The sequence below is a fragment of the Tribolium madens genome, unplaced genomic scaffold (genome assembly GCF_015345945.1).
Source record: "Tribolium madens isolate multiple individuals breed KSU strain unplaced genomic scaffold, Tmad_KSU_1.1 Scaffold_91;HRSCAF=231;Tcas5.2_LG7, whole genome shotgun sequence".
Taxonomy (NCBI): Eukaryota; Metazoa; Arthropoda; class Insecta; order Coleoptera; family Tenebrionidae; genus Tribolium; species Tribolium madens.
Genome location: NW_025401063.1, coordinates 6222408 through 6236190, shown reverse-complemented (window position 1 = coordinate 6236190; position 13783 = coordinate 6222408). Strand labels below are relative to the sequence as shown.

The following is a 13783-nucleotide window of genomic DNA, read 5'->3' as shown; positions in this document are numbered from 1 at the left end:
TAGTGTCCATTTGGTTCTCGTCCAAGCTTCTAAATGTGTCATCATCGTCGTGGTGGCATGTAGCTCTGTCCATGTTAGCTTCGCACTGCACTCTGTTCTATTCACCGACTGTAATCTACTAACTTTCATGCTCTCTCTATTTAAGTCGTTCTTCTGGAATCTAGTGTGCCACGCTTTTCTCTACTACCTTGTGTTCTTCGCTTTTTCTAGATCTTGCAGAATCTCCAAAAAAAGCGAACGGAACGAAGGGGGCGCCTCAGTTCGGACCTCAACAAGTCTAATTACACCAAAAGCAATCTCATCTTTAAGGTAACCCGCTTCGGGCTTGCTTGGCAATGCGCATGACCGACCCGCGGCGCCTCTGCTTCCGCCTAGGCTCAAATACCATGTACAAAATTTAAACCTAGACCCTGCTTCAAAACCTAGACTTAGTTTCCGCTTTGCACGTCAGTTTTCAGCGTTCTAGAGGCCAGGTTGCACTTTGTTTGATATGTCTCACCCGGTAGACCTGGTATTCTAGAGCTGAAAGCACTGTTGAGGTGCATGTCGTTTTTTTATCTGAAGGTAAGTCGAGAGGTGCCCGTAGTGTCGTAGAAGAGCTTCTGTTTTACGTTTTTGTCCCGTTTACGTCAACATGTTCAACAAATTCAAAACAATTCATAGCGTTGTTTATTCAATGATTATTTGTTTGGTTTGAGGTGCTGGGTACATAGAATTTTAGCTCACGTTACTTCAAATTGAAAAACACATGCTTTTATACCATGACAGTTGCTTGTGCTTTTTTATTGAAGGCACTGCTTTGAAATGGCTTGAGGCTATCTTTTCGGTTCAGCTCCCTAGACTGACAAAGGAGACGATGCTTCTTTAACATTTCTTTCACACAGTTTTTTTTGTGTTGTCGATTTGTTTAATTTGTGTTACAGCAAGCAGTTACAAACGTTGATTTAATCTTAAGTAGTTATCAAGTTTAAAACAAGCACAACTAGTGATCTTGTTTTAGACAACCGTCACTAAATCCTTCAACTAAACACTAAACAAAACACCTAATAATGTTTCAGTTTTTAAATATGGCGAGTGTTTTCATGAGGATATTCAATCTAATATGTATGATGCTGCTGATCGGTCACTGGTCCGGCTGTCTCCAATTCTTAGTACCCATGCTCCAAGGATTCCCGGCAAATTCTTGGGTGGCAATCAACGAATTACAGGTCTGACCCCGTTTGCCCCAAATTTCTTCTTTTCATTTCTTTATTTATTACAGGAGGCATTCTGGCTGGAGCAATATTCGTGGGCCTTATTTAAAGCCATGTCGCATATGCTTTGCATCGGTTACGGCCGGTTTCCACCCCAGTCGTTGACAGATATGTGGTTGACGATGTTATCCATGATATCTGGAGCCACATGTTATGCCCTCTTCCTGGGTCACGCCACCAACCTCATCCAAAGTTTGGATTCCTCAAGGAGACAGTATCGCGAGAAGGTAATATGGCTCCGGTTGGCTGCGGTTTTGCTGTGCTTGTCCTAAATGTTGGTGTTGTATTTAGGCCGCATGTTGTATATAGTTAACCGGCTTTTTATGTAAGATTATTCTTTTAATGGAATGGGAATTTCTGTTTTATTTGTTCAGTGTTCCACTAAACTATGGAATGGAATTAACACAATATTGCTTAATGTCATGTTTTGTATGTAATAAGTGGTTATTATTTTTACTAGTGCTACTTGAAGTAATTAGTTCATAGAGTGTGAATTTCGTCGAAAAAGTATTGCTCTTTTGCAACAAAGCGTACCTAGCTGTTCGAGCGGAATATACAATATCGCCACATACATAATGCATGACTTACATATTAAAGAGATTTTCTTTTAGACTGTGTTATTCGTTCTAGTCGATATTATTGTATAATTTTGCATGATTTTATTGTGTAAAATTTATTACCAAATATTTCACTAAATATGTGTACTCGTCCCAATTCGGACAAAAATTTTGTATTTACAGTTAAAGCTAAAATACAAAAAAACGCAATTGGAAATTACTAGCTATTATTAGCATTTTTTACTAATTTGTTTATGTATTAACACATTTTTTTTGCTCTCTTAAACGCATAAATAAATAAAAAACATATCTAAAAAATACGAAAAATCGGAAATATAATAAAAAATAATTTGCAGTAAATTAGTGTCTAACATTTTCGTAATCGAGAATCCACACTAAACTTTTTTAGTTTCACACAAAACTACTGAAAATTCATATTAACTGTCTACAGTGTTCAGAAACCTCTTTACTACAGATTTTGCTTTGTTGTCAGTTTTATATAAAGCAAGATGAAACGAATAATAATTGCACCATTAGCATATTATGCATGAGTAATGGTGCTATTCTAAATTCTTTGACATGCAGAAAATTTGATACGTGTAATTTGCAAAGAATCTTGTATCAACATGAGACTAAACAATAACAATTTAATTTAACATTCTTTTTATTTTATCAATTAAATATTTTGCTTTATTTTTTCGGAATTTATGAAAAACATTTAGTTCAATGATATTTAAATAAAGCTGCTCAGCTATAAACCTTGTAACTGTTGCATCAGGAAAGATATTGTTCAAAAATATACGCCCAATATCACAGGCGATTTTTTAAACTATTGAAATAAAATTACTACAAGAATTGATGAAATCAAAAACTGAACTTAATACGAATAAGTATGCCTGAAAATATAAAAATCGAATTGTCGCATGTTGCATGAGACTATGCTAAAAGTTATAACGTTTGCTTGCTATTTTTTTATTATATTTGTGATGTGGCAACATTTCTATATAGTCGCATTTGTTTACAGCAGATAAAAATGCTAAAAGAATGTAAAAATCTACACTGGTAATGTTTAAAAGATTTTCATTATTTTTTTCATTACTCTTGTCCACGATAGCAATTAAACATCTTTTCAAATCGTATAACTTGTTGTCTGATTGTTAAATTACACCAGCCAGAATTTTACTACACTCTTAGCAGTTTTAGTAATGTCATTTTGTACAAATTTGTTGACTTTATATACAAGTATATAGAGTGTTTTATAAATGTGCGAGGAACTATGGTTTTTGAGAAATTATATGAATTAAATTAATTTGTTCCCAAACATTTGTTAACACCCTCTACATATATTTGTATTTATTGTAACACCAAAGGATAAAAATATGATATACGGCTGTTTTACGAAGATTTTATTCATTATCTTCAGATAATAATAGTAAGTTTATTGTTTATGTGTGTAATACTTATAATTCCAATTCCATTAAACAAAAACCAATTACTACGTTAGAACTGCAGCCCGAGCCGTAACATTTTTATGCACATTACGTATCTGCACCAAACAGGTGAAGCAAGTAGAAGAGTACATGGCATACCGGAAGTTGCCTCGGGAAATGCGTCAACGGATCACCGAATACTTCGAGCACCGTTATCAGGGCAAGTTCTTCGACGAGGAGTGCATCCTGGGCGAACTATCGGAGAAGCTCCGCGAGGACGTTATAAACTACAATTGTCGGTCGTTGGTGGCGTCAGTCCCATTCTTTGCTAATGCCGACTCGAATTTCGTTTCTGATGTCGTAACTAAGTTGAAATATGAAGTCTTCCAACCAGGTAATAGCCGGCATTGCGGCGTTTCGAATTACCATAACCGCTCTTTTTCCAGGCGATATTATAATAAAAGAGGGAACGATCGGTTCCAAAATGTACTTCATACAAGAAGGTATTGTCGATATTGTTATGGCTAACGGCGAAGTAGCCACAAGCCTCAGTGATGGCTCATATTTCGGCGAAATTTGCTTGTTGACGAATGCGAGACGTGTAGCCTCTGTGAGGGCAGAAACTTATTGCAACTTATTTTCGCTATCTGTTGATCATTTTAATGCTGTACTCGATCAGTATCCACTAATGCGACGCACAATGGAATCTGTCGCCGCGGAGAGGTCAGTGCGTTGGTTGGTATAAGAAAACCGAGGAGGTTTTATTGAATTATTTTTGTCATCGCTTCTTTAACGTGTGCTACTTTCATTTTCTCAACACATTCTCACTCTTTGTGACGTCTCGATACCTTAGATATCATTCTTGTTATCGTTAACCTCTTCACGATATCCGTATTTCCTTGTCTGAGATGTTGTGGTAGAATTTTTGTTTGCACAAACAAGGTCATACTTTAAAATAACACCAACTCTATACTCTGGTGCACCATCTTTTTGCACCCCAATACTGACAGGGAAGTAGCTTATTCATACCAATCCCGAAAAATAAAAAAACTACAATTTTAATGAAAACTAAATTATTTTTATATCTTGGGACCACATTCAAAAAAGTTTGTCAAATAAGTAAAGGAACTAATCAACGTTGAGTAATAATTATGGTAAATCTGAAGTAAAACATTTACTTTCCTTTACCTATTTGTGTTTGGGATAATTAAATTCAGTTGTGACTCACTTTTGGGTGGTTTTGTGGTGGAATTATTTTTCTTATTTACATAATTATGTTCTAACACCCGTTTAATCACTGTTTAAATATTTGGTGAAATATTACCAAATATTTAAATTTATTTCGAACTCAAAATTATTTTCAGGAGCAAAGATTGGAGTTTGTAAAAAAACGTTAGGGTTTTCCCGAATCGGTGTTTTGCCGCAAAAGACAATCAATTTTCAGGATATAGTGTTAAAACAGTTGTGTTTTTATATAAAGTGTTAGTTAATGTTTGAAATAAAGCTGTTATTGTTTCGTATGAAATGTTTTATTTGGTGAATGCTCCGGGTTAGGAAGATGCGAATAGTGTATTTTAAAGTATGACGTAGGCACACACGACACACACAAACAGATAAATACTAGTCGAAGAAGCGAGGATGAGTCGAATGAAATTCAATAAAACACACAATCACACAATTATCTCTAAGTTATTGAAAATTCGGGCAGTGGTTTTGTTTTGAATCTGATGCTTTTCAAGTTTAATTTGCAAAGAGCACCGCTTGCGGACGTAAAATCATATTGATGGCGCTGTTTCCCAGGTTGAACAAGATTGGCAAGAACCCCAATTTACTAGCGCACAGAGAAGAAGACTTGGGCAGCGAGAGCAAAACGATAAACGCCGTGGTGAACGCCCTGGCGGCGGAGGCCGACCACGTGAACATGTCCGACGAGTCGATGGCGCGGCTGCACTCCAGCGAGCGCAGTCTGCAGGAGCTAGGTAGGACGCTGCAGCGGCTGACGCTGCCGCGGCCCAAGTCCGAGAACAACTTCGCGTCGCAGGACATGCCCCTGGCGAGGGGCGAGCACAACGGCCGCCCTTCCTTCCACAAATCCGACACATTTCACAAGGAGTCGGCGTTCCAATGACGCCACTCCACGCACTAGTGCTCGGGGTTACCAGGACAGCTGTGTCAGTTGCCGGTGCTGACGCTCGCCACGGCGGCACTGGCAATTCGCACAGACCGTCACTGAACTGACGACGAACTTGGGGTGCTGGTGCGTGCCGCTTTGCTGTGTCTTGTATTAAGCAATACGTGCGACGGACGTTATGCTAGAATTGTGCAATATTAGTACTATATTAAGTTAGCTTTAATTATTAGGTGCTCAATAAATTTAATTATCCTAGAATAACACCGCCCGGTTTTTGGCAGAACGCACCGGCGGCTGGCGAATTCCCCCAAGTGGACACCACAAAACGTTACTTCAACACGCGGAGACTACCACAACCACATCAGATTTTTATAGATACAATTCATGCTCAAGTCAGAATTTAAAAATATTTTAACCAAATTCAGTCAATTTTCATAAAAATAAATTAACAAGAATGGCTAAAACTATTTTGGATGCTGTTTAAGTCATGAGAAGTAGCTTTTTTCCTTCACGCAGTTTCTAGCAGACGTAGAAAATCACTTGAGTCAATTTATAACAAAATACGTTCAGTATTCATTTTCGATGAATTTGCCAGCTGCAGAAGCGCTACCCGCCGAAACAATAACATTGATTCTGATAAAATGCGGTTGCCGAAGATGACAAGTCAAGAACCGCGGTCGTTCGGCACACAGAAAGTCACCTGTTTGCTAAAAGTAAAATGCATGAAGTATCCTGCAGACTAGTATATTAGAATACATAGCGAGATAGAACAAAGTGCAAGTTAGGCCTAAGATGAAAACTCTTACTAATCTATGAGTTTGCAGGACCATTTATATTTTAAAATCGATTGAATATATGCCACATGAACTTAAAAAAGGAAATTACTGACCTTTACAATTCAAGTCCAGTGCGCGGTTTTAACGGAAAGCGCTGAAAGAGTTACCTAATGTGCTCAAATTCTCTATTTATTTTTTAATGACAAATAAAAGCACCTTGCGTATATCTTTCAGGCTATTTCTTCTTTTAGTTGAATAAAACTAGTAATTTAACAATAGTTTTTTTTATTATTTAAAGACTGATCATGTTGTGCAATCATTTTAGATACACAAAACGCGCCGTTTAACGCTGAAATTTGGAAGGACTTTTTATAAATTTGGTACTTGTAACTGGCGATAAAAATGTTATTTTTTAAGTCCTCTTTCACTTCCCCAAAATGACCAAAACTAGTCATATCGTGTTACTGAAAAAACAAAATCTCAAATTTCAGTTTTATGCGGTTTAGAATGTAATACTTTTGCAACGATTTAGGTTTGCGTTTTAAAAAAGTGCAACATGAGTCTGTAAAATTATTTATTTATTTGCGCGATTAGAAATGTTCGTGTGGATAATTCGACTTTGTATAATATTAATTAAAAATGATGTAATGAAGGAGACTCTACACTGTTAGCTGTGATCTACAATATGGATGTCTTATCATTAAACAAAGGTCTATTGATTAATTTATAATATGAAAAAAATACTCACGATTAATTTTTGGTCAAAACGATTTGGTGTAAATTTTAGTCAGCTATTGTGTGCTTGCAAAAAGTTAAACTTGAACAAAAATGTATGGTACAAGAATTCAATTAACTTTCCATCCCAATTTTTATGTAAAAAAAAATCAAAAATATCATCCACGATTGTTTTGTTACCATTTTAGCTATCTAGATTTGTCGCGTTATATATTTTATGGCCACATGAAACTGTTTTCTTTGTAAATTGAATAATGATGTTTGTTTTAATATTGTACAGTGATTTTTTATTAAGTAGTTGACTGAACTATTAAATAAAACATATGTGTTAATTTAGTTATGTTGCATCAGTGAATTGAATAGCTTAGATATGATTAATTTATTTTTTAATTAAGTGAGTTTTTAGTGATAAAAGAATGGAATTAGCAGGGAGGATGATCTCATCTTGTCTGAATAGCATAAAATAGCAATAGAAAAGTGTACATTGACTTGCTTTTATTTTCATCTGTTCACGATGCAACATTCATAGAGTACCTATTTATAAGTAGAATGTAAAAGAATAATGAATATCAATTATATCATATAATTTATGTTAAAATAGGTTTCACAAATTCTTGCCATGATGAATCCTAGCCTAGACTGAAATTATAAATATTGCTTTGTTACATAATGAGAAGTAGAGTATATGAAATGTTTTAGTTGTAAAGGACGTAGTTACACACACTTTAGGGTTTAAAACTGCAATTCTGTAACGAAGTCTGTTATATTTTTACCGAAAGTGCTCATGCTGTTATCAAATTAGGTGAAGTAACTTTGGGAAATGCTTTTGACGATGAGAGCGATTTTAACAAAATCATTTCTTTTTCACATAAATTACAATAATTTGTTAAAAATTTCCTTCACAGTCATTCACCTTAGGAATTTTTTTCAGAATCATGTAAATAAATGTAGAAAAGTGCCTATTTTAAATTGCGCATCGCTACCCTCTTGGTCAACTATTAGAGTAATCTCAAATTATTTAATGTTTTAACTGTTGTTATAATTTGGTTTATAATTGAATAAAGCTGCATTTTTACAGTTAACCCGCATTTCTTTCAACTAGGTACACAAAAGCATTTCAAAAACAAACAAATTTATTCAACTACATTACATGGTAAATTATCAAAGCGTGAAACACAATAAGAGGACAGCAAATCCCAGACGTTCATACTGATTCATGATAATTGCGGCGACACCAAAACGAAAAGCCGCTTTCATTACTCTTGCATTCCAAAACATTATTATCAAACGCAACCAAGTCGACGAAGGCCTTGTCACGTTTGTCTTAAACGCTGTTGAATTCACCGGTTTGTCGTTTTTTCCACCACTTTTATGAAAAACCCCATATTTGTCGATGTAATAACTAATTCGCCCCTCTGGGGCCATTTTGAATACTGTTTTTCCAACGTATTTTCTAATAAGAGTATCCTTACATCATACTATATTTGAATGTTATGTATATAGACTTACAACTTCTATTTTCACTTCACTTTAGGGCAGGTAAAAGTGGATAAAGCTACCACCAAATACATCCTCTACAAGACTCGAGAAAAACATTTTTTATTACATTTTATTCGTAAAAAAGTGAGGTTAATACTTGACAATGAAAACTAAAACGCACTCAAGTAATGTCTACCGCACGAGCTACCGAAATACTTAATTACAGAATACATCATAAAATTTATTAATAGAAACAAATAATTAAATTTATGGTTTAACAAAAATACTAAAACTTTACTAAATTAAGTATACTATTTAATAAATTAAAATTAATGAAACAAATAATTTGTAGTTTTCGGCCGCACAAATATTCGATAATTCTTCATAATTTGACAGTTGACAAATATAAACACCGTTCAACACCCGTTCAAGCTCGTGAAGAAATTGTGATAATTTTGTGTAAAATTTTACTCCAAGAATGTTTACCTTTTAACCATTGGTAATACAATTTACGTGCGAGGTTCTTGTGTTAGGTTTTTGGAAATTTGAGACAACATAACCTCAAAATGAGCTCAATTGAAGAACGTCTACAAATAAAGCGTGAGCCACTTGACAAGTGGTCAATCCGTGAGCAGCTTGCTCTAGCTGTGGCACGTAATATGGATCAAAATTTAACAAGCGTGAGTCGTGCTCTAAAACCATTTGGGGAACCCAACAGACCCCCTGATTGGTTTCACCAGAAGAATTGTGCAGCCCAGTATGGAGCTCTTTTGGCGAATGTTGAGACACCTAAGAGAAAGAAAAGAACGTCTGGGGGTGAAGTCACTATTGAAACCCCTGCTGAAGTCATTTTACGCAAACTTTTGGCGGAGAGAAAAGCTGAGTTGAAAAGACTACTAGCGGAAGAAAAGGCAGAGTACCAGAAGTTGCAAAGAGATAAAGCCTTGCTTCAATCAGGTAAAACAAAAATGCCCTAGTACTTTTCATTAATTGATTGTTTTATTTAAGGTAACGTTAGTGAAGAGCAATTAGATATATGGTGTAAGGAAATAGATGAAGAGGAACAAAGAAAAGAACAGGAAACCATTGCCCACGAACAATGGTTAAAGGAGAGGGAATTGCGAAAACAGGAAATTGAAAGAGCGTGGAGACCGGTTAAGCCACCTCCAGTGATTGGTCAAAAACGTAAAAATTCAGAAGCTATGGATACCATCTCAGAAACGGAAAATACAACAGATGAACAAAAAATTATAGTACAAGACCCCCCTAAACCTGCCCTATCGCCACTTTTGACGAGTCTTCTGAAATCACCTTCTCAAGTTCCAAATGTCACAACTTCCTCAATACTGCATTCAGCGATAACCAACCAACGGCCCACCAACACAACTACAAACACTAGTCCTATGATTGCCAGTCTGTTAAATTCTTCAACTGGCGAAACAGTTTCTCCAGGATTGCAACTTTTGGTTAGTACAGCTATTGGTCAAGAACCAACCGGAGAAGAAGCCCCCCCACAACAGAATGTCAATACTAACGATATTCTCGATGATGCGAATTTACAAATTTTGAAAATTGATGACTTGGCGAGCAGTATTCTGATTCAGAATGGCCCACTTCCAGAAATAAAGAACGACGTTGATGTTATTATTTCTGATTTAATTGAAAATGCGCAGGATATAGTAGCCGATCCTGAACAACACCTACAGTTGGACGGAAACGGCGATATTAATCTAAATTTGGAATTGGAAGATTTTGAAGAGAGTGAAACTGACATGAAGGAAGAAACAAAAGAAACTGAAAAGCGACCAGAAACAACAGCACCAACAATAGATCCGTTTGAATTCCAAGAAGATCCGGAAGTTTTTGAACCAACTAAGCCGACAACAGCCACGAAAACAGATGCTTCTAAAACTGTTGTTCCACAGAATAACGAAGATCGGTCACAACTTACTGAAGAGGTTCCAAATACAGAAAGTAAACAGTTAACTTCAACAACTGAAGAAGAATCGACTAATGAAATAGTAGAAGTAAAAAACGAACCAACTGATGATACCGATAAAAAAGAAAAAAACGCGACTGCTGGTTCCGTCGAAATTGTAGAAGTTGTAGTAATGGATGATGAAGATATCGATAAAGATCTCAATAAAACTCAAATTGAAGATATAGTTCATTCAGTTAAAGTAGAACCAAAGGAAGAAATAGAAGCAGAAAAGGCAGAGGTTTCGGAAATAAAATCAGAAACAGAAGACACTTTGAAATTATCTGAAAAGGATAAACAATTATCTAGTGAAGAGACAGAAAAGAAATTAGAACCTGAAACGAATTTAGACGTGCCCAAATCCACTGAGTCCACAACATTGACTCCCGACTTTAACGAGGAATTATACGACGATATAAATATGGAAGTAAAAGTAGACAAAACTGGTAAAGCAAAGCGTGATTATTCCAGGACGAAAAAGAAAGACGATAAAGAATTTGATGTTCTCTTGGCTATTGAAAAAGCACAAAGAGACGAAAGTGAATTGGTTGAAGAAAGTTTTTCTGATCGGGATTTCAGTGAACTGGATCGTAAAGACAGCAAATCGCGAATTAAAAGTGAGAATGAAAGATCCAATAGTCCATGGACGGAGGAAGAAGACGTGTCTACAATACGTACAAGGAGACGCCTTTCAACTCCCGCGACTCCTATTGATTCCGTTCCAGGTTCACCGGTTTCTAGCATATACTTTTATGATGATGATCGGGAGTATCGGAATTGGAAGAAATCTATAATGCTTGTGTATAGCAGATTAGCTGCAAACAAGTACGCATCGCTGTTTTCTAAACCAATTACGGATGATCAAGCTCCAGGGTACCACAGTGTGGTGTATAGACCGATGGATTTGTTGACAATTAGAAAGAATATAGAGAATGGTGCGATAAGAACAACGCAGGAGTTTCAAAGAGACGTGCTTCTTATGCTCAACAACGCAATCATGTACAATAAAACTAACGATACGGTTTATAATATGGCGAGACAAATGCAACAAGAATCCATGCAACAGATACAGATTCTGTTGCAAGCGCAGTCGCAAGATTTGCCAGTTAGGAGAGAAACTAGAACGAGCGAGCCAGGATGTAAGAGGAAGAGGGGTACTGAGGAGAATTCCAGGAGTAAAAAAAGGAAAGATGACTAGCATTACGTTTTGCGGTATTCGGATAAGTTGTTTGACTTTAGTGATTTCTTTTAGTAATAGTATTAGTTTTATTCATGTTGAAGCAAATATGAACACTTTATTACTGTATAATTAGAATTTTTAAATAATACTGATGTACAATTCTTGCAACTCATGAGCAAACACATTAATGGATGTCTTTAATAAATATAAACGATTTATGTAACCGCCGGTGTGTAAATATTTTTTATATTATGTAATAAATACTTAAACCTATCGATTTTTGTTACATCATTAAATATATGTGTAATTGATTTATTTTGATGTATAAAAGAGTGTTTCAAAATTAAATTTAAATTAGAATCTCTCAATAATTTTTGGGTAATCTGTTTTAATTATTCCTAACATTTAAAAAAACATCGAAGTTTTAAACAGCAAATCTCTAATTTTTAACTAACCATATCTACATATTCTGTTTGTTTTTGGTGTTTTCTTTTAGTAGCAGTGAAATATGACTATCCGGTAATGCTCTCGGTTTCACCTCACACACAATGCCTGTTTTGCCTGCAAATGTTAAATTTATTTTTTATTGCCAATAAAAACGTTTATAATGATTGTGGTCAAGAGTTCTCAATTAAACAAAAGTTTTAATTAGCGTATTTTTTTATTTACAGTAAATACTGTTATTTTAGATTAATTGCAATTATTAAAGACAGTTTCTCTAATTGGGGCAGTTAGCATATCTTATGAAGACATTTTTTACTTGATAATTTAGTGAAAAAGCCTCAACTTTCATATAAAAGCAATCCACGATTAGCACAAGGTGCAGCTTTTCCGAAATTTTTGGCCAGATTATCCGTTCAAAATGAAACTGTTTGTGATTAACTTTATTTTGATGTCGTTAATCTATACGAGTTTAAGTGCCAGTGTTCCTTACGAAACCGTCAACATAGACAAATTACTTGCCGATGAAAAAATGGTGACCGAATACATGGCTTGTCTAAGAGGAGAAGGGCCGTGCACTCCTGCTGAAAAAGATTTAGAAGGTACCCATTTTTACTTATTGTGTGACATTCATGAAAAAATTTCGATTTTTAGAACACATTCCACTAGTTCTCGGGAATTACTGTGCTGATTGTAATGAAAAGCAGAAGAATTTTGTAATAAAATTGGCAACGTTTGTTATAAAAAACAGATTTGACGAATGGAGACAAGTCCAGAAACGTTTCGATCCTGACTTGAGCCACGCCGATGATTTTAACAAATTTATTATTGGAAACTAATCACTTCTGAATTGCGATAAATGATAAATAAATAATATTGTTGATTAATGCTTTTAGGAAGGTGGAAGTAATCTGATAAACCTTAGTAGATTTTGCTTTTTTCATGCATAAGAATAAATAAACATGTTATGAAGTTATTCATTTTATTTATTTATTTATTTAATAAAAACCATAACTCCAAAATTTAAAAGTGTCAAGGCATATTAACATTATTTTTCATAACGTTGTTAATGAAAGGTGATTTATTTTTTATTTATGAGTATCTACATAATGGTACTCCCTGATTTCTTTAGCCATTTAAGACTCCGTTAACACAAATTGATTATTAAAAAAAATTATAAAAAATTCGAGGGGCATTAGAAAAGTAATCTACCTAGCAATGAAACAAAAGACATACAATTTTTTTTTGATAATTTAATTTTTCAATATAATTCTCTTGCGCCATTTCTCCTCTAGTAAAACTTTACCTTTATAAAAACTGTTTTTTCTTGACTCAAAAATTTCGTCGTCGGCTGTTTTTAGGCCATTATCAATATATCAATCTAAATAATCAATAATAATCAATCTCGTATATCTACCATTAATTGAATATAACAAAATTTAATTATTAAACAGTTTATTATAAAAAGGAAGAAGCTTTATTATTTATACCTTATCTATGCCTATTTTTCGCAGTGTTTAATTTGCATAAGTTTAAAAATTAAATTATTTTTTATTTTTCTCAATCCTCTTGTTTTTGTTTAGTGTTTTGGGAAGACAACTAGTTTGATTTATTTCTCTCCACTTCATCCCGCAATTTTTTTCGTTTAGCTTTGTAGCTAGAATTTTATGATTTTGTATGTATTTCGTCGTGCTAATTTTATTACTAAGCCAATTGTCAAGTATAAATACAGCAATTGAAGGTTAACAACAGTATTTAGTTACTTCTTGAGTTGAATATCTTGTCTTGCGTCATATTCAATTAACCGTAAGCACTGTTTTGTA

The 13783-nt window shown here is 34.8% G+C and overlaps 3 protein-coding genes and 1 long non-coding RNA gene across 17 annotated transcripts in view; 3 read left to right on the top strand and 1 right to left on the bottom strand.

Moving 5' to 3' along the window:
• LOC123011772 (potassium/sodium hyperpolarization-activated cyclic nucleotide-gated channel 2) overlaps positions 1 to 7964 on the top strand; it is a 66233-nt gene extending 58269 nt beyond the window's left edge. For 6 of the 14 annotated variants that reach the window (XM_044409393.1, XM_044409391.1, XM_044409397.1 and 3 more), the window contains 6 exons: positions 211 to 309; positions 1059 to 1208; positions 1262 to 1480; positions 3370 to 3634; positions 3687 to 3975; positions 5041 to 7964. In XM_044409393.1, coding sequence (XP_044265328.1) covers positions 211 to 309; positions 1059 to 1208; positions 1262 to 1480; positions 3370 to 3634; positions 3687 to 3975; positions 5041 to 5368 — 1350 coding nt within the window. In that variant the 3' untranslated portion in view covers positions 5369 to 7964. Of the gene's footprint in view, positions 1 to 210; positions 310 to 1058; positions 1209 to 1261; positions 1481 to 3369; positions 3635 to 3686; positions 3976 to 4604; positions 4761 to 5040 lie in introns of those variants that run through there. The other 8 variants (XM_044409396.1, XM_044409395.1, XM_044409400.1 and 5 more) reach the window with 6 other exon arrangements.
• Positions 7965 to 7997: 33 nt separating this feature from the next.
• LOC123011777 lies at positions 7998 to 8545 on the bottom strand. The gene is made up of 2 exons (XR_006413163.1): positions 8392 to 8545; positions 7998 to 8335 (listed from the first exon to the last, which is right to left on the bottom strand). It is a non-coding gene; the product is annotated as an uncharacterized LOC123011777 (long non-coding RNA).
• Positions 8546 to 8765: 220 nt separating this feature from the next.
• On the top strand, positions 8766 to 11789 carry LOC123012125 (bromodomain-containing protein 8). The gene is made up of 2 exons (XM_044409934.1): positions 8766 to 9318; positions 9370 to 11789. The coding sequence occupies exons 1-2, from the start codon at positions 8928 to 8930 to the stop codon at positions 11535 to 11537; spliced, it is 2559 nt and encodes an 852-aa protein (XP_044265869.1). The 5' UTR covers positions 8766 to 8927; the 3' UTR covers positions 11538 to 11789.
• A 509-nt stretch (positions 11790 to 12298) lies between these two features.
• LOC123012130 (ejaculatory bulb-specific protein 3-like) lies at positions 12299 to 12936 on the top strand. Its single transcript, XM_044409938.1, has 2 exons — positions 12299 to 12562; positions 12615 to 12936. Exons 1-2 carry the CDS (start codon positions 12382 to 12384, stop codon positions 12797 to 12799), a joined length of 366 nt encoding a protein of 121 aa, XP_044265873.1. The 5' UTR covers positions 12299 to 12381; the 3' UTR covers positions 12800 to 12936.
• The last annotated feature ends 847 nt before the right edge of the window (positions 12937 to 13783 follow it).